Here is a 22,806-nt window from a genome sequence, read left to right as displayed (position 1 = left end):
GGCAAGAACACCGGAGTGGGTTGCCATTCCCTTCTCCAGGGGATCTTTCCAACCCAGGGATCAAACCTGGGTCTCCCACATTACAGGCGGATTCTTCACCATCTGAACCACCAAACTCCATGTTAAAAATCTGAAAAAAAAATTAAAAATTATTTACAGTACTGGGGGAAGAACTTCTCAGATTTGTCTTCTCAGACCTCCTTCTCTGTGTGGGTCCAGAGGCAAGGTTCTTCGGGGAAGAGAAGGTGCTGGGAAGAGCCAAGATGAGGAGCTAGGAGGCCTTGGTGCAATCCCAGTTCTGCATCCCCCAGACGGTGATAATGGTCTGCCACTCCAGCTCTTGGACCTGCTTCTTTGAAGGACAGGAGGAAAAAAAGTCGTACTCAGATTTCTAACGCCGCCTGACTCTGACAGCCTGTGGTGTGCCCCACCTGCAGCTTGGGGTTGATATAAAGCCATGCTCTTCTGACGTTCTGTGATTGAATTCCAGCCCCATTTCACCAGGGCAAGTCTCTCCTCTGTCCCTCCTTCCCTAAGACGCATCGCTCCCCACGCCTGCTTCTCGCTCCCTGCTTTGTCCCTGGAAGTGGGGCTGTCACCTCCTCCTGCGTCCCAGCCCCGGGGGGCATGTCTCACTGCACATCTGTGTTCCTACGAAGGAGCCAGGCATTCAGCCTTAGAGGTCCTTTTGAAGCTGTAGAGGCGTCAAGGTCATTTCTTCAGGAGGCTTCTTGTGTGGGTGCGGTTTGCCCACCCCTCCCAGGCGGCCAACAGCACAGAGACCTGGCTCTCCTCCCCCAGGGGGATGGTGAGTGAGTCCCTCTGATCCACTTTTCTGAAAGGGACCACTCAGGAAGACTCTGTGTCTCCTCTGCTAGAAACAGAAGTGGCTGAAAATATTTAACAGAAACCTGCTTTCAGAGCATCCCTTTTCACTTCCCGGGCACCATGCTACATCTTTAGGATGGTACATTCAGTCTTTCCTTACAGAGAGGTGTAGACAGCTGCGGTCAGAGGCTACTATGGTTGGGAGTGGGGGATATAGGGAACGACATTTTGTGTGTGGACAGTGTCAAAATTAAGACGTAGAACACGCAGTTGCTATCTGCAGAGAACTGAAGAATTGATAGGGGTGGGAAACACACATCTTCTGTTGGTGGCGGGGGGCGGGGTTTGTGTGAGTAAAAACCCAATGGTGTCGGCAGGCAGAGAGGCAGACAGAAGACCTCTTGAGAATCACCCACTCAGGTACTGCCAGAAGCCCAAAAGTTTGCCTGCTGAAATCCAGAGCAGCTCTGGGAATCACGTTTTTAAAACAGCCTGACTCCTCCAATGGTTCTGTAAGCCCGGACGCCCCGGGTCAAGTCCTCCCCAGCTTGGGATGCTGGGACAATTCCACTCCCCACCCACCCTGACTGGGGCAACGGGGTAAGAGAGGGAGAGCTCTTGTTCTGCCTCAGTCTTGTTCCACCAGATGGGGCACCCTGACCAGATGAGGCTCGAGGAGCAGTGGGTGGTGCCTGGGTCCCCCTTGGGAGGGAGTTTCCTTGAGGGAGGCAGAGTCCCTTGGGTTCTTTCTCAGGCTTCAGTTGTCCACATGTCGGGAGGAAGGGGCTGGAAGAAGCATGACTGAGGGGCTCCCTGTCTGATAAAATGGTCTAGGTAATAAACACACTCCAGTCTTGCAGAGCTGAACCATGCCTTGCTGGATCACTTCCCAGGGAATTTCCACCCACTATAGGCGCCTGTCCCTGCCGGTTGGGAAACATCCCCAATGGACTTATCTCTTTGCCGTGAGTGTGGCTGACTACTGTCCAGAGCGCTCCAACGTTTGAGGTTTCTCTTCCTGAATCAACTTCCCTCGGAGACCGCCTAGCTGTCTCCACCAATGTTTGCTTTGAGCCTGTGAACAGGGTATTTAAAAATAGCCTCGTCTGAAAACTTCCATGTGTCTGAGTGGTTCCCATCAGATTCCCATCAGATAGGTCCCTGGTTGTACTTGGCCTGTGTGTCCTGGGGGGGCCGCCACTGCTGTGCTCCCCCAGCCCTTCTTCCCCAGCCATCACAATCTCAGACTCGGGGCTTTGACAGGGAGTTAGAGTGAGAGATCCTCTGCTGTTGCAGAGAAGCCAAGGGGAATGCAGTCAACTGAGCACAAAGGCCCCTTTCTAAATAAGCCAGGTGAGGTCTGCATGGGGGCTCTCGGTCTTGACCAACATCACCTATGCCTGAAGCACCTGGTGCCAGAGCCACCAGGCAGCTAATGTAGCATCAGGCTGGGTCTCTGAAAGATGAAGCTGCACTGTCCCCGAATTGTCACTTCCACTGTCCCCACACTCTGATCATTACCTGTCCAGCCTTTCTCCACCAGCCCTGTCATGCAGGGAGTCCCAGATGGCGCCTAGACCTCCAGCTGTGGACCCAGAGCTCTGGCACTGGAGCTCTAGCACTCCAGTCCCATATCTCCGTGTTCCCGCTTCCCTCCTTACTCAGTTGGGACTCCTTGATTCCACACTGGTTGCCCTTTTGCAAAACACTTAACTCTTGCTTCCCCATCCTGCCATGCACCTGGCTGGCACACCCCCTCGCCACTCTGCCTGCTCTGTGTGGAGGCTGTAGCATCTAACCATTGCTGGAGGGAAAAAAACACACACACACAACTTCATTCTCAGGATTTGCATCACCCTGAAAGACCACCAGCCTCAAGTGGGGAGCCAACACTGCCAGATGCTTCCACTACTCTTCCTAATAAATGAACATGCCCACTCGATGAGATAATTATTTCAAAACTTTCTTCCTGGACCTTCAACATTCCACCAACTCCACGTCACTCTCCTATTTTACAAGGACCGTAGGAAGGATCCAATGGGACTCTCCTCCTCTTCCCACCAGATTCCTTAAGCCACTCATCTTCAATCTTCCCTCTCATGACAATGAGTGTCTTTGCTTCCCTCCCAGCCTGGCTCCCCCACTTACATGCTGACATTCCCCTCCTTTCCTCCTTAAGAACTTCATTGTTACAATTACTTTCTTCTCTCTCCTGCACCATCCATTTCTTCTTTCCTAACAGATTATTCCCATTGTCAGCACCTTTACTATATTATATATTATGCCAGCACCTTTATTATACATTTTATTATGATACACTGTTGATGTACAATTAACACTCTATTATGCATTTATTTTGTTATACACTGTTTCAAGGAAACCAAAAATTGTTTCCCTGACTTCATGACTTTGTCCAGCTCCTATTTCTCAGCTCCCTTTACAGCAAACCAACTTGAAAGAATCCATTTCTTCACTCTCCATTTTGTCCTCAACCCACACAACTGGACTTCTGTGCTACCTCTGATCTGAAAGGGCTATTGTTGCTGTAATAAAGGACAAATGGGCTCTGTCTTGCTTGAAAGCACTGTTTATCTCTCTGTGTACCTTTTCTTTAATTTCTCCACAGCAGTCGATATTGACAACACTCTCCTTGACACATTTTCCTCTTTAAGGCTCCCATGCCTCCTTCATCTGTTTTATCCTGTACTTTATCAGCTGGTCTTTCTAAGTCTCCTTGGACTGTTCCTTCTTTATCAGAACACTAGATGCTGGAGTTCCTAGGGTGTTGCACTTCAGTCAATACTTTCTTCCTAAATGAGTTTATCTGAGTGTGCTGCTTTTTAATATCACCCAAACACCCAAATCCAGGTTCCCCAATTTATGCATCCAACATTGATCTTTTCCTGAAGTCCGAGTTCTTGCAGCCTAGCACCTACTCACTTCCTGCTTGGATGTTTGATAGACATTTAAATATAAGAGAACTGAGATGGAACTAACAACTAACTAATGTTGCCCGTCTCTTGCCTTGTGCTCCCCTCAAATTTTCTCATCTCAGTAAACAGCAACCCCCATCCAGCTGCTGACCAGAGAGCCATCCTTAGTCTCCAGCTACCAGTGGGCCCTGCTGGTTTTACCTCCAAAGTATCTAAAGGGTGTCCTGCAGTAAGTCCCAAAGTAAAGCAAGCATGCCTTCCCTGCCTGCTTTGTTCCTTTGAAGGTTTCTCCAAGTGTCTGTGGATCACCTATGCTGGTCTCACGGGGGTGTTTGTTAGAACAGATTCCTAGGCCCTAAGCCAGAGCTGCACTCCAGGACCCTTGAGCAGAGCCCAGGAATTTCCTGGGAATACGCATTTGCATCGGCCGCCCCAGGTGGTGCTTTATGTGGGCTTCATTTTGAGGACCGCTGCTTGAGATGTTGAATGAGTTTGACACAAATTCTCCACAGGGGACAGTACATTGCGAGGCAATGTACTTGGATGATGGAATTGTGATTTGAAATATACGTCCTGTGGGTCCGCTATCCAGCTGTGCTCTGAGTTTTACCCAAGTATTCTGAATCCAGTCACGTTTGAAGTGTTTAATGCAGGAGAGGGGCTTCCCAGGTGGCGCTAGTGGTAAAGAACCTGCCTGCCAATGCCAGAGATGCAAGAGACTTGGGTTCAAGCCCTGGGTCGGGAAGATCCCCTGCAGGAGGAAATGGCCCTCCTCTCCAGTATTCTTACCTGGAGAATCTCAAAGGAGCCTAGAGGGCTACAGTCCATGGGGTCGCAAAGAGTCAGACAGGACTGAAGTGACTTAGCACACAGGGTAGGAGACAGTGGGTTTGCTTTGGCTCTGGCTTTGGTCACAGTCAGGAATAATGGCTGGGTATCTTAACTTTGCATCCTGAGCTGGGAAGCTCTTGATGGCATCACCACCAAACAGCTCCCCGTGAGGGAAGGCACCAGAAGGACAGAGAATCCTGTAGCTCCTCTTCCCTCCCCACCCTCTTACCCACTCCCTCTTGATCTCCTCCTTCTTTCTTTCAATTCAGTGCTTGGCCCTGCGTGTGCTATAACAGGAACAACGTAAAAGGAAGCACATTTCTCCTCTTTATAAAGATGTCCTTTTGAAATATTTTAATTTCACTTTTGCTAACAGCAATATAGAAACAATCATAAAAAATAAAATTATAAATTGTCCATCGATTACATAATAGCACTTGGTATTGCTACAGGGAGGAGGTCCGGGGCAGGGTCAGGTCATCTCAAGCCTGTCCAGGCTCCCCAGGCCTCTGGGATCACTGCTGAGTCCACGAACGTGTCAGACATTGCCCCACTTGGCAGTGTCGATGCAGACTTTGAGTTTTACACCCAGGGGTTCTTGGGGGTGTCAGAAAGATGGGCAGATAATGAGTAAAACTGCAACAGGACTGTATACACATGGTAGAGCTGGAAGGCTGCTCTGAGGTGATGACGGTTAGGCTGGGACTGACTCAGACATCTCTTGACCACACGAGGCAGGGACTTCACAGAGCCAAACTGACCTGGTTAGTTGCCTGCATTCACCTTGGAAATAGGGCTGCTAACAGATGCTGCACAATGAGTAAGAAAACACACCTGTCTTTTCCCTGGGCTTCTCTTCCTGATCCCCTCCTCCCTTATCCCAAAGTAAGATTCCTTGGGGATGAACTAAGCACAATAGCTCAGACAACTAACCTATTCCAAAAGGTGTGTGCCTTGATCTCAAAGAAAGGAATCATTAGGTTAACTGAGCAACTGAACTGCCCAGTTGACTCATCCACTGACTTGATGCCATTCAGCTAGATCACTCAGCTTTGGTTGATTCCAGCTTTTTCAGTTAGTGTAATGACTGGTTTCTAGAAAGAAAAATAACCAGTTGGGCACTTCTCTTCCAGAATACGGAATGGGCTTGCCCGTGTGGGTTGGGTGTGTATATGGTCACGTCTCTGTAGAGTGGGTGTGAGTGTGTGCAGCCCAGCCTGATACCCCACGACCTCAAGGGCTCTTCTGGAGGAAGGCTGGCAGGCGTGCCTCTGTAGGGCTTGGCAGCATCTGTACAGAACCCCCGAGGGAAGGCATCGCTGGGTTGAGGACAGGAGTGGGGCTGGCTGCCCTTCCACCGAGGCCTTCTCCATGGACCTCAGGGCCTCAGACTTCTGCCACTGCTCAGAGTCAGCTTGAAACAGATCTTGGCTATGTGGTTGTAGCATCTTTGAAGGAAGCATAAACCCTCTGGCTCTTAGAAATCACAAGGAAACACCAAATTATCCTCTGTCTAACCAGGGACCAATCATTTACAAACTCCTACTCCCAGCCCACAAGAGGAAACCAACCTTTCCCCAGCATGGGTCATGGTGTGTGTGTGCGTGCAAGTATGCATGGGCCTTGATGAAACTCTACAGGAGGACGAAGCAGGAAAGGCAGAGCAATAGGGCACCTCATGTCGATGACGGAATGCTGACCACAAGCAGAGTTTCAACTTGGGAGGTGACAGGGTTGAGTGAGCCAGAGAGTAGACAGCTTGGTAGTTCGTGGTTTGGCAAAGCCTTAGTACCATCTTTGGAATTCAAGTTCATTGATACATGATCCATGTAGGCATTATCAATAATGATTTTAATTAACACATCCATATTCTACAGCCACTAAAGAGCTGAGGAGCCTCGGGGGTGCGGGTGGGGGGCCTCCCCTCCACTAGCCCCTCTTATTCCTCTATGAACCAGAGGGCTTGGCTAGAAGGATCAAAGACTTTGGGTCAAACACCCAAAACCCCAGGCACAGGGCATTGCACTAGGTTAACTTCCTAAACTGTGGAGGGCTCAGTCCTCACCTTGCTGACTCTCCCACCTGTCCTTAGGGAGAACCTTTTAAACCAAACCCTAAACCTCTGTCAAACTTGACTTACCCACCGGTTCACCATTTGGGCAAAAATCAAACAGTTTAAACAAGCTGACCATAGGTTAGTAACAGTCTGATTCAGGTAAAGTCAGGTGTTTAAATCAGGCACAGAATCTCAGAGGAGGCTCAGGGAGAGCTTCTGCGGAGGGCACGAAGGTGACGGAGGTAACAACGTCAGAATCCACCAGGAGGCCTCTGCTGGCCCCCCAGGGAAGCCCACCCCTAGGCCCTCCCAATCCCAGGTTGTGGGGTGACAGCAAAGGGGTTCTTTGGAGGTTGGGACAGGTGTATGTGGCTACACGGGTGGGACCCCACATACTGGAAACAATTTACCTGGCACCTGTGGGGCCAAGGTCCAAGACCTTGCCCAGGGCACTGGTGGCAGGTGGGGCCTGCTTCCCTAAGTGCCACCTGTTATTCCTCTTGATTTTCCTTTGCTGGTGGGTCCCTGTTGAGGTTGCTGAGTCAGCCACTTAGGGTGAAGCGAGCCTCAGAGCACAGTGACAGTGTCATGGGCGCCACTGACGTATCTAATCACCTCCCTTCTGGGGTTCGGTGTCCTTGGGGAAGCCTTCTGCAAGAATCACAGCTTTGCCCCCCACCCACTTTGGGTTCCCAGGTCATAGCACCAGTGATTCCGGGAAACTGGAATCTGGGTTATTGAGTGGGGGGATGAGACGTGTGCGTGGGGTACCGAGGTCTCACTGAACATCGGATGGAGCAGCCCTTCTGCAGGACTCTGGGTATTAAACCAGGGTCAGGCATGGGGACACTGGGCTCCACAGCTGGGCTCTGAGAGCACTTGTCCCGGGGACACCCTGCCTCCGGAGAGACCCACTGGGGTAGCTGGGCCTCAGCGCCCTTCCTACATCCCCGGTCCACCTCCCAAACCCTCGTTCTGGCTCCACCGCCCGGTCTAGGGCGTCTCAGCACAGAGAAAACCTGCGGGAGTTGATGTTCATCTTGGTGACCCCGATGAGTTTGAGTGGTGCAGAAAGACTGAAGGAGGAGGCGAGGGGAGCGTCGCAGAAGAGGTCGGACAGCTCGTCCCGCTCCTCGAGCTCGTAGGTGGCGTCGTTGAGCATCCGCCGGTGGAGGTCGCAGGTCTGTTCGATCTTCAGCTTGTGGATGTCACTGCGCAGGCGCATGAGCTGCCGCGCCAGCTGCTGGTCCTGAAGCCGCATCTCCATCTGCCAAGAAGAGCGGGGAGGGGAGGCGTCAGCGCCAAGCTGGAGGGAGAGGTGGGGTGCTGCACAGTCCCTTACCGGCACAGACCCCGGTTAACAGACCTAACGAACGGCTTGCATCATCATTTGGGGACCCTTCCCTGGTGGCTTAGACGGTAAACAATCTGCCCGCAATGCGGGAGACCTTGGTTCGATCCCTGCGTTGGGAAGATTCCCTGGAGGAGGAAATGGCAACCCACTCCAGTATTCTTGCCTGGAGAATCCCCATGGACAGAGGAGCCTGGCAGGCTACCCCCCATGGGGTCGCAAAGAGTCGGACACGACTAAGCGACTAAGCATAGCACAGAGAGAGTAGCCTGTTCTCAGGTCAGGGAGGTGAAAAATCATAGAGTGAGGTGACAAATCAGGACACGCTTGCCGCACAGCCCTTTGCGCTAAGCTAGACACTGTGTCCAAATCCTTCTGGAAGGCGTGTGTGTCAGTCCTGGCTGGGAAGCATTCCCAGCTCAGTCTCATTGTTTACAAATGGAGTAAGGGTATAAAGAAATGCGTGGGAATGATAAATACCAAGTTCAGGAGCATGGTTACCTCTGGGCAGGAAGGAGAGACTGCGATTGCGGGAGGTATTCGGGGCTTCAGCTCTATTGAAGCTGTTTCATATTATATGCTGGGTGCTGGGTATGCTGTCACCTTATTCTTTAAACATTTAAGAGTGTTTGCAATACTTCTTATTTCAAAAGAGCCAAGCATAAATACATGCTAATATTTATTGGATGTTTTCCTGTGAGCCAGGCACTGTTCTAAGCTTTCTGAGTAGATATTAGTCAGCCCAGGCCACCATACAAAATACCATAAACTGAGTAGCTTAAACCACAGACGTTTATTTCTCACGGTTCTGCAGGCTGGGAAGTCCAAGTTCAAGGACTTGGTGTGCTGAGTCAGTTCCCAGTGAGGACACTTCCTGGCTGACAGGTTCTTCCACCTTCTCACTGTGTCCTCATGTGATGCAGAGAGAGTGCTCTGGTCTCTTTTCTCTGTAAGGACAATAATCCCACCAAAAGGCTCTACTCCCATGATCACAACATCTAATCATCTCCAAAGGCCCTGCCTTCCAACACTGTCACACTGGGGCCTAGGGCTTCAACATATGAATTGGGAATGGCGGCGGGGGTGGGGGGTGGCGGGCAGACACGAACTGGGTATGTTGATACGCAATACTTAATCTTCACTACAACTCTGAAAGTAATATCACCAACCTACTCACAATTTCTGGGCTTCTCAGATGGTGCCAGTGGTAGAGAACCTGCCTGCCAGTGTAGGAGAAATAAGAGACTCGGGTTTGATCCCTGGGTGGAGAAGATCCCCTGGAGGAGGGCGTGGCAACCCACTCCAGTATTCTTGTTGGAGAATCCCATGGACAGAACAGCCTAGCGGGCTATAGTTCACAGGGTCGCAAAGAGTTGGACATGCCTGAAGTGACTTAACATGCATGCATGCACTCACTATTTCTAGATGAAGAGGCAGAGGCTCAGCAAAGTGAGTCCTCATGACAAGTCACAAAGCTCACAGCTGACCGAGCTGGGATGAGGCACTCAGAAGTCAGACTCCAGAGCCCAAACCTCTGACCTCTAAGTTCACCTCTTCAGGTAGAGCTGGAGTGTGGGGCATGGGACCCATTTTGTGCCCATGACCTAGGAGAAGGTTCATGATATATTTAGTGGGTTTTTTTTTTTTTTTTTTTTTTTCCCTACTGAGGAAGAAATGGGATAACTCCTCACCTGGCCACACATTTACAGTTTCCAAAATTCACTTACAGGTTAACTTTGTTGGAACCATACAGCCAGCCCCAGGGTATCAGTGTGGCAGTTTGGTTGAATCCAGAGGAGTTTTAATGAGCTATTCAGTGTTGCAGCTTCGCTCCCGGAGTCTCTTCAGGCTCCTAGTGGAGTGTTTTCCATTAATGACACTTGGTCACTGAGGTCACCAGCTGCTCTTACTTGGCACGAGATCTGATTCCTTCTAACTGTTTACTCTGCTCGCAAGTGGTTAATGTTTATGTACTTCTGTTTCTTCACACTCAGCTGTGTTGTTCAGCCAGTGCTTGGAGCCAAACTGATTTAGAAAGACTAACTGTGAGATTCCAGAGGGACTTTCCTGCTGGTTATGCAAATAAACGCTAACATTCTCACTTTTCCCTCTTCAGGCTTAGAACCAAGTGCATTGCAGAAAAATTAGTGACTCCACCAATAAGCATTTCATTGCTCTATTTTCTCTCTTTCATTGTTTGATGTACTTCTACAGATCTCTTTTATCCAGATTTTATAGATGAGGAAAATCAAGATAGGAAGTCTTGCTTGGGGATCAGCAAAGTATTTAATGACCATCACCACCAAAGTATTTAACAGCAAGTTCATAGCATCCAGTTCATCCATTTACTTCTCAATCCTTGGGCATCACAACCCAGATGCATTGCCAATCAGACTACTCCAGTAGAGCCAAATTAATGATGGCAGGCTTGCCAGAGGGTGACTGGTCATTCATTCACTTATTTGGAAGCTGGGCTAGGAGCTGCCTAAGCCCTTCTGAAGGAGATGGGGGTCCAATTTTTCTGCAAGATAGTGCCAGCTCACGTCAGTGTTTTATTTAACATGGTCTTCCCCTGCGTAGGGAAGATCCCCTGGAGAAGGAAATGGCAATCCACTCCAGTACTATTGCCTGGAAAATCCCATGGATGGACTTTGTCCATGGGGTTGCAAAGAGTTGGACATGACTGAGCGACTTCACTTTCACTTTTTCACTTTCTGGGAGTTTGGCTTGAACCACTTCTTTTTGGGGTTTCCTGTAATTTGAAGATCGATCTCTTTGAAAGCTAGGAAGCCTATGGCTCAGATGTGAACCCAGCAACTGGCCTCATTGGATCCTCAATCTGAAAATATCCTCAAAAGTTGGAGAATTTCAGTTTCGACCAGGTGTTTGCAAGTCTCTGTGAGATGTGGTGGGCAGGGATGCCTGATGGGAGAAAGGGGCTATTTTTCTATGGCAAATAGATCTGGTCAAGAGTCTGAGAACAATTTAGGGTTGAAAAATCAGCTGAAAGAGGGGTGATAGTAAGGCACCTGTCCAATTTCCTTGGACAAGGTCACCTTGGTGGAGCCACCTGCCACCCACTGAGCTTGGAGGTGTCCACCTCTGCCTAGAAGGAAGGAAACCACTTCCTATGGGGATGGTGACCTGGTCACTACCTTTGTTGGAGCCCCAACACTGGAAGGGGCTGGGAATTCTGTTTCCTCCACTGCCTTGGTCCTGAGGGCACATTGTCATGTGAGCAGCCCAGCCTAGGACTCACCTGCAAGACATATTTTGTTGGGACTCCTGAATAGAAATCCACTATTTCACCTGATGCTCAAAGAAATAGTGAAGCCAGTCCAGGGCTTCAAGGAAAAGCAGCAGTGCTGGTCCCATTCCCACCTCCTCTGCAGACCACACAGGAGTTTTCCAAGGGGACTCCACACCTAAAATCCTTCACTGCAATCCAACCAAATCCATGTGGAAATGAGTTTTATGAGCCCCTGAAGAAACCTGAGTAAAATGTGCAGGGCTAAGAGGCTCTTTCCCCCTTGCTGGGATTTTTTCAGTTGTGTTAAAATACACAGAGCATAAAACCTTACCGTCTAAACCATTGTGAAGTGTGCAGTTCAGTGGCATTAAAAACTTTTACATCGCTGCGTGACCATCACCACCAACTATCTTCAGAATTCTTTCCATCTTGCACACTTGGAGCTCCATCTCCATTAATTAATAACTCCCCATTTCCCCTCCCTTAGCCCCTGGCAACTACCATTCTGTGAATTTGACTCTCTGGTTACCTCGAGTAAGTGGAATCAGTACATTATTTACTGTTTTGTGACCGTCATATTTCATTCATTCGAGATTCATCCATGCTGTAGCATGAGTCAGATTTCCTTTCTAAAGCTGATGTATATTCCACTGAGTATGTATAGTTCACACGTGCCTTATCCGCTCATCCATGGATGAATGGGTGTCTGGGCTGCTTACAGTTCTTGGCTCTTGTGAATGACGCTGCTATGAACACAGGTGCAGCAGGCTCTGAGTCCCTGCTTTTGCTTCTTTTGGGTGTAAACTAAGAAGTGGAATTGCTGGATCATGTAGTCATCCTATGTTTAAGTTTTTGAGGAACTGCCATACTGTTCTCCGCACCATTTTACTGCAGTTCTTGTTTTTATTCCTGCCAGTCCAGAGGCAGGAGTAGCCAGTTCCTCTTTTAACTCTCCAGGAAATCACTAATGACCCATGAGACTCGTACAAAGAGACCTCACAGCAAACCACTTACACACGCAGATTCTTCTTGTTTCCTGAGTTTCCTTGGCCGCCACCCTCCTTGATTCTCCCTTTCTATCCCCCCAACCCTGGAGCCTTACCACTCATCACACCCCCTCATCTCATCAAAGAAAACTGGAGAAATCTCTCTCCTCCTCTTGCAGATGTTGTTGTTAAGTTGCTAAGTTGTATCTGACTCTTGTGACCCCCATGGACTGTAGCTCGCCAGGCTCCTCTGTCCCTTGGATTGTCCAGGCAAGAATACTGGAGTGGGTTGCCATTTCCTTCTTCAGGGGATCTTCCCGACCCAGGAGTCAAACTTGAGTGTCCTGCATTGGCAAGTGGATTCTTTACACTTGAGCCACGGAGAAGCCCTTCCTCTTGCAAAGTAGTTTAATTACCACCGTTAGTTACATCTTCCCTCCCTTGGAGTTTCACCTTTCACCTTAAGAAATAACCAATCTCTCCAAATAAGATCATCTATTTTTCTAAATTCCACAAGACATACAGATACCAAGGAGGAAGGGAGGCCAGGATGAACTGGGAGATTGGGATCGACGTCTATACACTATCGATACTATGTATAAAACAGATAATAAGGACCTACTGTATTTCACAGGGAACTCTACTCAACACTCTATAATGACCTATATAGGAAAAGAATTTTCAAAAGAGTGGATATATGTAAATATATAGCTGGTTCACCTTGCTGTATACCCAAAACTAACACAACATTGTAAAGCAACTCTACTCCAGTAGAAATTAATTTTTTAAATCCCCTTTCAATCAGTTTGACTTAAGATAGTCAGTGGCAGCTTCTGTTGCCTGAGACCAAGCTCCGTGACTGGTACAATAAGTTTTTCCTGCCCTCAAAAGAAAGAAAGAGAGAAAGAAACAGGCTCTCCTAAGAGCCATTCTTATCTGACTCAGAGAATCACACGTGTGTTGCCTGCAGCCAAGCACTCAGAGCAGCACAACCATTGCGACAGGGCCTGGGCCAGCGGCTACCCAGCCCACCCCCCCCCCACCCCCGACTTCGGTGCGTGTGCTTTCTCACCCGGTGAGAACACACCCTTTCACTATGCCCTAATTATAGGATTGCTGGAGTTACAGGCCGCGCCTCTGAGAATCCTGTAAGTATCTTTATCCCGCAGAGGCCACAGGCCACCCTGGGAGGGGGGACTACCAATCACATGTCCCACAGCTGAGTCTTTGCAGGGAGAGCATTAAGCCCACATGGATGGTGGAGTCACTGGGACCAGGTTTTAGGGCCAATGTCTCTGTCTTTTAATAAAGGCTCAAAACCGGAAGGCCTTGCCCAATCTCCATATTCTGTACCTAGAAGGACCTAGATGGTGGAATTCTTGCCTTTATTTGACCGGCATTGCTCAGCTTATGTGGCATATTACTTCTGATCTACTTGCTTCCTACAGTTCTTGGAAGGGGCATTATTCAGGTAGACAGGGAAAAAAAATCCCAAGGTGATCAAGGACATTTTGTTCAATCCTTGTTTCTAAGGCTGGTGTCTGAGCTATTCTAGCCTCAGCTCAGCTCAGTCATGTCAGACTCTTTGTCATCCCATGGACTATTGCTCACCAGTCTCCTCTGTCCATGGGATTCTTCAGGCAAGAATACTGGAGTAGGTTGCTATTTCCTCCTCCAGGGGATCTTCCCGACCCAGGGATCAAACTCAAGTCTCCTGCATCTTCTGCAGTGGCAGGTGGATTCTTTACCACTGAGCCACCTGGGAAGCCCAGCCTAACAGCTACAATTAATCTTTGATTGATGCTGAAAAGAGACTGGGTATAAAGTCCAAGCCATTCTCTCAGAAACATGCTCCCTTCTCTATGGGACTTAATGCTGGAAACTTGGGAACAGTTTTTGTAACCTGTCTCATGATTTAACTAAAGGTCCAGTACTGTTTTAATCAGTATTGTTCAGACACACACTTAGAAGCCTGGATAAAACATGACTCATTATTTGATCTTGGCCTCTCAGAAAGAGCCAGAATCATGCTGTGAGGAAAGAAAGTAAGGCTTGTCACTGAAGCGTGCTGCTGGTCGGCAATCTCAGATGCTGGGAAAGGTTAAAAAAATTTTTTCAGACACCCCTAGAAACCAAACAGTGTTTGTGAATTGATATCCAGAAGATGCTGTCAACTCGGGGAGAGGGTGGAACGTGTTTCTCAGCCTCCACTTACTCTGCAGCCCCTGCCTTGGGGCTGGGGCAGGTACAGGCTGGATGCCGGGTCTACTGATGTCGCTGGCCAGGGGTGTGGGTGGGGGCAGGTAGCATGGCTCCCATCCTCTATCTGGAGGGGTTCCTCTGAGGTGCTCTCCTGATCCCCCTGGAGCCATTGTCTGCTGGGAGGGGAAGTCGGAGCAGAGCCCCGGAGCTGGGACAGAGAGCAGGAGCTGCTGCAGGCCCCACCAGGGACTCTCCATCACCAGTGGTGAGTCATACTCTACATACTCTATGATAAGGTCTTTGATTTTCAAACTTGGAAGGTCCCAGGCCAAATTACCACCTATATAGGTGAGGCTGACCTTTGAGAAGAATGTGGTGATGCATTCTGCAGGCCTCCGGTCTGTACCCAGAGCCTCTGGGTTCTAGTCTGCTTTGATCTGAATCTTTGTGTCCACCCCTCCCCCAGATTCATATGTTGAAACCCTAACGCCCAATGTGCTGGTATTAGGAGGTGGGCCTTTGGGAGGTGGTGAGGTCACGAGGGGTAAGGGCCCCTCATGAAGGCTTTTGTTGTTTAGTCACTCAGTCGTGTCTTACTCTTCATGACCCCATGGACTGTAGCCTACCAAGCTCCTCTGTCCATGAGATCTTCCAGGCAAGAAAACTGGAGTGGGTTGCCATTTCCTTCTCCAGGGGATCTTCCCGACCCAAGGATCAAACTCACGTCTTTCATTGGCAGGTGGATTCTTTGCCACTGAGCCATCAGAGAAGGCCCATCATGGGGCTGTTCTTATCAAAGAACAAAGATTTACTGTTCTTATCAAAGAGACCCTAGAGAGTCCCCTTGCCCCTTCCATCGCATGAGGACATAGCGAGAAGTCTTTAACTCAGAAAAGGACCCTCTCCTGACCATGCTGGGACCCTGATCCCAGACTTCTAGCCTCTGGGACTGTGATAATTGAATATCTGGAGCTTATCAATCACCTAGTTGGAGAAGTCTTTAAATCAGAAAAGGACCCTTTCCTGATCATGCTGGGACTCTGATCCCAGACTTCTAGCCTCTGGAACTGTGATAACTGAATATCTGTGGCCTATCAATTCCACCTGCAGTGGCCGGAATGGACACAGACAGTTCGTGTCCAGCCCGTAAGGAGATGAGGGGCTCTGGCAGGTGATGTGACCCCCTCTGTGGAAAGGGGATGCTCGTCCCCTTCCCCTACCTCATAAGAGTGCATCCTGCGCAGGAGGGAGCCCTGGAAACCGTATGCCCAAGAAAGGAATTCTATGCCTGAAAGTGAGCTGGGAGAGAGGGGCACTGCTGCCAGGGGCAGGTGAGCACGCCCACACTCACCTCTCACCTGCACCAGCCACCTCTCTGCCTCCCTCCCGCTCTCTGCACTCAGCCCTTCAGTCAAGAGGCCAGCGCTCAGGTTTCTCCCCTTCTGCAAACCCTTCAAAGGTACAACCAGCCCTCTTGGCTCCCTTGCTCTCTCCTTGCTCGGGCCCCCATTCTCAGCCCCTGGTTCTTTGAAGCAGTCATGCTAGGTCTGTGTCCCCTCTTTCAGAACCAACCCTTCCCATGCCAACGTCCTCAGGCCCAGCTCAGCCCTTGAGCCCTTGTCCCCCAACCGTGAAGGGTGAGAGAGACTCCCACATTGGACTCCTCCTACCACAGCACCTACACACGGCACTGGCTATCTCCCCATGCTCAATCACTCAGTCATGTCCCACACTTTGTGACCCCCTGGACTGTAGCCACCAGGCTCCTCTGTCCATGGAATTCTCCAGGCAAGAATATGGAGTAGGTAGTCATGCCCTCCTCCAGGGGATCTTCCCAACCCAGGGATCGAACCCTTGTCTCCTGCATTGCAGGAGGATTCTTTACTGCTGAGCCACCAGGGAAACACCTTTATCAGTTCTTTCAGTTCAGTTCAGTTCAGTTCAGTCACTCAGTCGTGTCCGGCTCTGCGACCCCATGAATTGCAGCACACCAGGCCTCCCTGTCCATCACCAACTCCCAGAGTTCACTTAAACTCATGTGCATTGAGTCGGTGATGTCATCCAGCCATCTCATCCTCTGTCGTCCCCTTCTCTTCCTGCCCCCAATCTCTCCCAGCATCAGGGCCTTTTCCAATGAGTCAACTCTTCGCATGGCCAAAAGTACTGGAGTTTCAGCCTCAGCATCAGTCCTTCCAATGAACACCCAGGACTGGTCTCCTTTAGGATGGACTGGTTGGATCTCCTTGCAGTCCAAGGAACTCTCAAGAGTCTTCTCCAGCACCAGTTCAAAAGCATCAATTCTTTGGTGCTCAGCTTTCTTCACAGTCCAACTCTCACATCCATACATGACCACTGGAAAAACCATAGCCTTGACTAGACGAACCTTTGTTGGCAAAGTAATGTCTCTGCTTTTTAATATGCTATCTAGGTTGCTCATAACTTTCCTTCCAAGGAAAGTTAATTTCATGGCTTCAATCACCATCTGCAGTGATTTTGGAGCCCCAAAAAATAAAGTCTGATACTGTTTCCACTGTTTCCCCATCTATTTCCCATGAAGTGATGGGACCAGATGCCATGATCTTAGTTTTCTGAATGTTGAGTTTTAAGCCAACTTTTTCACTCTCCACTTTCACTTTCATCAAGAGGCTTTTGAGTTCCTCTTCACTTTCTGCCATAAGGGTGCTGTCATCTGCATATCTGAGGTTATTGATCAATTCTTTAGTAACAACTAAAGAGCAGTGTCTGGCCAGATTAACAGGACAGTCTTCCTCCTGCAGGAACAACAGGCAGAAAGCCCAGCTACATGGAGGAGCCTTGAGTAAAGGTACAATAGAGCTAGAAACCCTTGTGCATCTAACCTTATCTCAGCCAGCACCCAGCCTGGATGGCTCTGAGCAACTAATTATTCTCACCATGCTCTGGGCATGGCCCCCTCCATCCCTGCTTTAGGGTTGTTACAAGACATTGCTAATAACAGGGGTCACATTCTGAGATCAGAAGAATTTTAAATGCAGGCTTTTTGACAACTCCTGGCCCCAGACTTGAACATCTGATGTGAGCACCGGTACCCAGTACACAGGAAAGAGATCTGGGTCCAAAGCCTGGAGATGCGGGTCTTGGCTTAGTCACACCCTTGTGTAAGACCTTGGAGAAGTTACTTAAACTCTCTGACCCTCAGGCTCATCATCGTTCTGAGCCTCAGTCTTCTCATAAAATGGGAAGAGCAAATACCTCCAATTCTTCTCACTTAGATACTGCATGTAAAAGTGCTTTGGGGACCATGAGATGCTTCCTAGGTGGGCAGGGTTAATGTGGGTGTCTTCATGCCTCTCACCTCCATCCCCATCAGAAGATGCTCAGTGAGCCTGAATTGTCATTCGGCCATTATCATTCAGTGGCAATGGATAACACTGGCCTCAGAGGGCAGTGTGTGGACACCCTAGTCACATGCTTGTCAAGCGGGCAGCGCAGGCAAGAGAAGGTTAACCTGGAGAAGCTGGACCCGAGCTGTGGCCACGAGGGGCCAGCTGCGTCCACGGCTACAGGACTCCTGGCACAGCAGGCCTTACAGTTATTAAAACCTGGCAGGTTTCTCTTCCTTTTTCTAACAACCATAAACACCTTTTTGGCGGGAGGCTTTGTCTGTGGGGATCAAACACCTGCGTGAGGCTAAGAGAAAAATATCTGTTGATGCTCAGGGGTTCTTGCCACAAAGACAAGCACTTAGGAAGCTGGGATTTTTATTTATTTATTTTGGTTTTAGTTTTGGCTCTGCACAGGCCAAGGAGATGATTTCTCCCTTTCCTTTATTCTTCAAGCTGGCAAGGGGAATGTTTTAGGATTGAAGACAGAAGGCAGAAGGGAGCATCTTTTTTTCTCTTGGGCTGTGAACTCTTGAGTCAGAGGTTTGTGACATTCTGAATTCCAGGCTTAGCTAGAGGGCTGAGTCCCACAGCTTCAGGGCCATGCCCTTTCTAGGTGACCCTCCCCTACCCCACCACCAACTCCGGGCTCCTTGGCCTAGTGAGGCTACTCTGGAGGTGGAAAGCTGGAGGCTGTGACCTCTGGCAGCGGGAGCAACCCGGATAAAGCCAAGTCACAGAGGGTCATTTCACCCGGCTCCGAGTCTGTCTTCCCAGAAAGCAAACCTGGGGAGTCAGAGGGCCTAAGCCGCCAAGTACAGAGCTGGCAGCCCTGCCTGCCATGGCTGGGTGGCAACACCTCTCCTGGACACTTGGAGAACCAAAGGTCAGGTCTTGCTGGCTGGAGAAATAGTGCCAGCAGGGTGTTTAAGTATTCCCACCTTCCTTCTACCCACAATGAGTGACTCTGAAGGAAAACTCACTACTTGCAAATCCCTGGGGGTGTCAGAAGTGCCTGAACTTGCCCTGCAGTCAAAGCTGAGAGGGAGGGCAGACCCTGACGGTGCCGCTAGGATCCTCTCTGGCCTTGGAAATAAACCAACATTCAAGCAGTCACTCTACCTTTGAACTGGCCTCCTAGGAGGCAGGCGTGGACCACCCATCCTTACAGACCCAACTTCACCTGCCTCTAGGAGGGTCAGCAATTGACAACAAGCCCCTCACTCATTCCCTGGGTCAGAAAGATCCCCCTGGAGGACGAAATGGCAACCCACTCCAGTATTATTGCCTGGAAAATCCCGTGGACAGAGGAACTTGGCAGGCTATAGTCCACAGGGTCCCAAAGAGTTGGACACGCCTGAGCACGCACACACCTCACTCGATGCATCAACTGTCCCAGGATAAGATAGAGACCTATTCAGGGCACAAACCCACGACCGAGCCCAAACTCCCAAGCAACTGAGTTTGGCATTGCATAGGGCAAACAGCCACATGGCTGACTGAATTGCAGGTTTTTAATTGGTTTCCTTGGCCACATCAAGAGAAAAGACCTATTTGCAAGTGAGCCTGACAAATTGCCAGAGAAAGTCCACCCAGGTATAGAGAAAACTTGACTCTGGGCTTAAAATAAAACAAAGGTTATTGAAACCAATTTTGAAATGACTATTTTTTTTTAATGGGTTAATTTTTAATGACACCTTCAACAAGTTAACAGATGACAAATGAGGAAAACAATGACATGAAGTTGATGTTTGAGACTTAAAACCAGAGAACGGGCATGTTGATCAAACGTTCGACTCTGTTTTCAAGTCAGTCAAAGGATTTTATAGGTTGCCTCTGTTAGTGTTTAATCTTAGAAGCAGGCAGAGTTGCATGTTTCAGTTGGCCTGCCCGTGCATCTGTATTAGGGCTGCTCTGGCCAGACTTACAGTCTTCTGAACAAACTCAGCTCGTAGACCACTCAGCGTGGGATGCTGTGACTTTAACTTGGGAAACCCAAGCCTATAGGGTAGATGCAGCAGGGACAGGGCTTAGGGCGCAAGCCTGGGGGTCCTGGGACTCCCCTCTGAGGTCCTGTCTTGGTTCTCTGACCCCAGTCTTGCCTGCTTTTCAGTCCTAGATTCTCAAATTGTGGTCTGTGGACCAACAGTACAGCACTACCTTGGAGCTTGTTGGAAATTCAGAATCAAGGATTCCATTCCTGTAGGATCAGAATCTTCATTTTAACAAGATCAGAATCCTCCCATTAGAGTTGCAGAGTCTCTGCTTTGAGAGTTTCTCTACTTGCCACCTGAAGAGGCCTGCCCGATGACAGGGCCCTATGGGGGGGGACCCCCCTCACCCATGGCCTCTCTCCCCAAAGCTCTGCTCTCACTGGTAAAGGCTGAGTTCACCACTTACTAGTCATATAATTCTGGGCAGGTCGTCTGACTCCTATGAGCCTCAGTTTACTCATCTGTATAATGGAGACAATAATACCAATTGCAAAGGTCTGTTCTAGGATTCAAAGAGACCACAGTGTAAGGGCTGGACTCTCACCAGTTTTGTTTTTCCCTCTGCCCCACCCTACACATTCTGTTGACTGCCTGCCGACATCTCTTGTGAAGTGACATTTTTAGGAGTCACAGAACAAAATCAACTGCCTTTGGAAGACACCCCATAGTACAGTGGTTAAGAAGAGCCAAACGACGCAGCTTTGTATGCCTACCCCCTTCTCATGTGCTGAGCGCCACCACTGATGGGAGTCTGCCATGACCATGGGCAGGAAAAGGGTTGAGCTGCTGGTCCCAGCTCCCAGTACACGCCCAGTGCTCACACTTACTCCAGCTGGATGCCCTCTCACCCAGTGCATCAGCCGCTCAGTCGTGTCAGACTCTTTGCAACCCCCTGGACTGTAGCCCACCAGGCTCCCCTGTCCATGGGATTCTCCAGGCAAGAATACTGGAGTGGGTTGCCATTCCCTTCTCCAGGGAATCTTTCCGACCCAGAGATCTAATCCGGGTCTCCTGAATTGCATGCAGGTGGATTTTTACATTCTGAGCCACCAGGGAAGCCTTGGTTTCTTGGCAATTTCCAGTCTCCGAGGCTCAGCCCAAAGCCTTCACCCCCGCCAGGCCTGATCAGCCATGTACCCCAGGCATCTCCCTATTTACCCCTCAATGTGCATAGAGCACTGCTGGGCTGAGCCCAAGCTACACAGCCCCACTGCCCAGCACAGCGCCATGGGGAGAGTGGCTGCTGAATAAAGGATCACAAGGGCGGATGGCAGGATGACAGGGCTTGACAGGAAGAGGCACAGTTACAGTCCAGGAAGGAGCTCAAGAGACTCTTCTGCCAGACCCGACTTCACCTGGCTCTAGGAGGATCAGCAATTGACAACAAGCACCTCACTCACTTCTTGAACCGCTCAGCTCTTGGACCACTCAGTGTGGAATGCTGTGGCTTCGGGGTGGCATCAGGAAGGCTGGGGACACCTTCAGAATATGGGCTCAGGCTCTCCATAAGTACCTGTGGTTGGGGGCTGATGGACACACGGACCACATGGACCTACATAATAATGAGGCCCACCCTTGTCTGAATAGGAAGATGTGAAATTAGCAGGGATATAGACAGAGAAAGGCTTCTTTTCTGGGGCTTCCTGAAGGGACAGCCACTTACTTACCAGTTCCTTCCTGAGCCAGGCTATAGCTTCGTCGATGCTCTCAAAGCCCTCCAGCTTGCCAGTGGGCGGGGGCCCATCATCCTGGTTAGCCCTCCCGTTAGGTGGGGGATGCGGCCTGAGTGCCCTCTTTCGCAAGAGCGAGGGTTCCTCCTCTGCAGAGCCCCGTGGCTCGGCTGCCGGCCTTGGGAAGGGCCACGTCTGCTCCTCCAGCCTGGCCTGCCACTCCAGGTAGGAAGGCCTGCGGGTTTCCAGCCTCAGTTTCTCCGTGAGGGCCTTCAGGCTCCGGAGGTGGTCATCTGGAGGTGGGGTTGTTCCTGCCGGCCCTTCTTCCCCACTGGCCACTTCTTCTACTTGGATCTGGGGCATAGACATTCTAGAACCTGCCCGGACAGCCAGACATGAGAGGTGGTGGAAGGTGCCGTGGGATTCTTGGTGGGCAGCAAGGTCGAGTCCTGCTCTGAAAGGGTCTCATCCAGTGGGGGCCGAGGCTCCCAAGGGCATCGCTAGGAAGGGCGCAGCTCCAGGAGTCCAGAGGGGGCGGAGTGGACCTGCACAGTGTCCACTGGAGCAGCTGCTGACGTTCAGGGCTTAAGAGGCTTCCTGGAGTGCTGTGGGCGCCATGCTTTGCAAGAGGCAGGAACAGACAAGCATTAGCAGGAATCTTCAGGGGCAGCTTTGCCAAGATCTATCAGTGCTGGAGGGGCAGGCAGATCAGACGCCAGTGGGGATGCAGGATGGACCCCGTCCGCTTCGCAGGAAGGGCAGGCGGCGGGAAGCTGCTGGCTGGTGTGGGACCTGCAGGAAGGATTGGAATGACGTCAGTGCTGACCCCTCCCTTGGACACAGCCTCAGGAGGGGACGTGGAGGCTCAGAGAGGCTTAGTGCCTGAAGTCGATGCAGGAAAGAATGGACTTTGTACAGTGTCTTACCATTTAGGAAATGGTTCCACCCCTATTATCTCATTTAATCCTCCCTGTAAGTCTATAATTACTTATTTTTGTCTCCGTGTTATGCATGAGGAGTCAGAGTCTCCAGAGGTTACATGGCTCACCCAAGAGCTCCCAGTGATTAGTAAGGATGCAGGCTCAGGTCTCTTTGAGCTAAGGCTGCCAGCGGGAGGGAAAGGGTGGTCCCCAGGCGGCCTCAGGTGAGCCTTGGGTCCAGAGACCCCTGACTCCGCCCCACCCTGCCCACTACAGCCCCTTCCTAGGCTCCAGTTCCTCAGGGCGAGTCCTACTGCACACCCTCAGCTTCTTTCTCCAAGGACAACACCTTACCTCACCTCATCAGAGCAGGAAGCAAAGAAACCTGCAGAGGAAGACCAGGCTGCACTCGGGTGGATGGTT

General features: G+C 50.2%; 1 protein-coding gene across 2 annotated transcripts in view; it reads right to left on the bottom strand.

Annotated features, from left to right (window-relative positions):
• Positions 1-4,931: 4,931 nt before the first annotated feature.
• The window catches only part of FAM167A (family with sequence similarity 167 member A), a 31,685-nt gene continuing 13,810 nt past the window's right edge, over positions 4,932-22,806 (bottom strand). For both annotated transcript variants that reach the window (XM_006060252.3, XM_006060251.3), the window contains 2 exons: positions 21,461-22,255; positions 4,932-7,915 (listed from right to left, as the gene is read on the bottom strand). In XM_006060252.3, the coding sequence (XP_006060314.2) occupies positions 7,652-7,915; positions 21,461-21,832 (636 nt within the window). In that variant the 5' untranslated portion in view covers positions 21,833-22,255 and the 3' untranslated portion in view covers positions 4,932-7,651. The remainder of the gene's footprint in view (positions 7,916-21,460; positions 22,256-22,806) is intronic.

This window comes from Bubalus bubalis, chromosome 3, assembly GCF_019923935.1.
Source record: "Bubalus bubalis isolate 160015118507 breed Murrah chromosome 3, NDDB_SH_1, whole genome shotgun sequence".
In the NCBI taxonomy this organism is placed as follows: domain Eukaryota; kingdom Metazoa; phylum Chordata; class Mammalia; order Artiodactyla; family Bovidae; genus Bubalus; species Bubalus bubalis.
The sequence above is the reverse complement of the archived record's forward strand: the minus strand, read 5'-3'. Positions and strand labels throughout refer to the sequence as shown.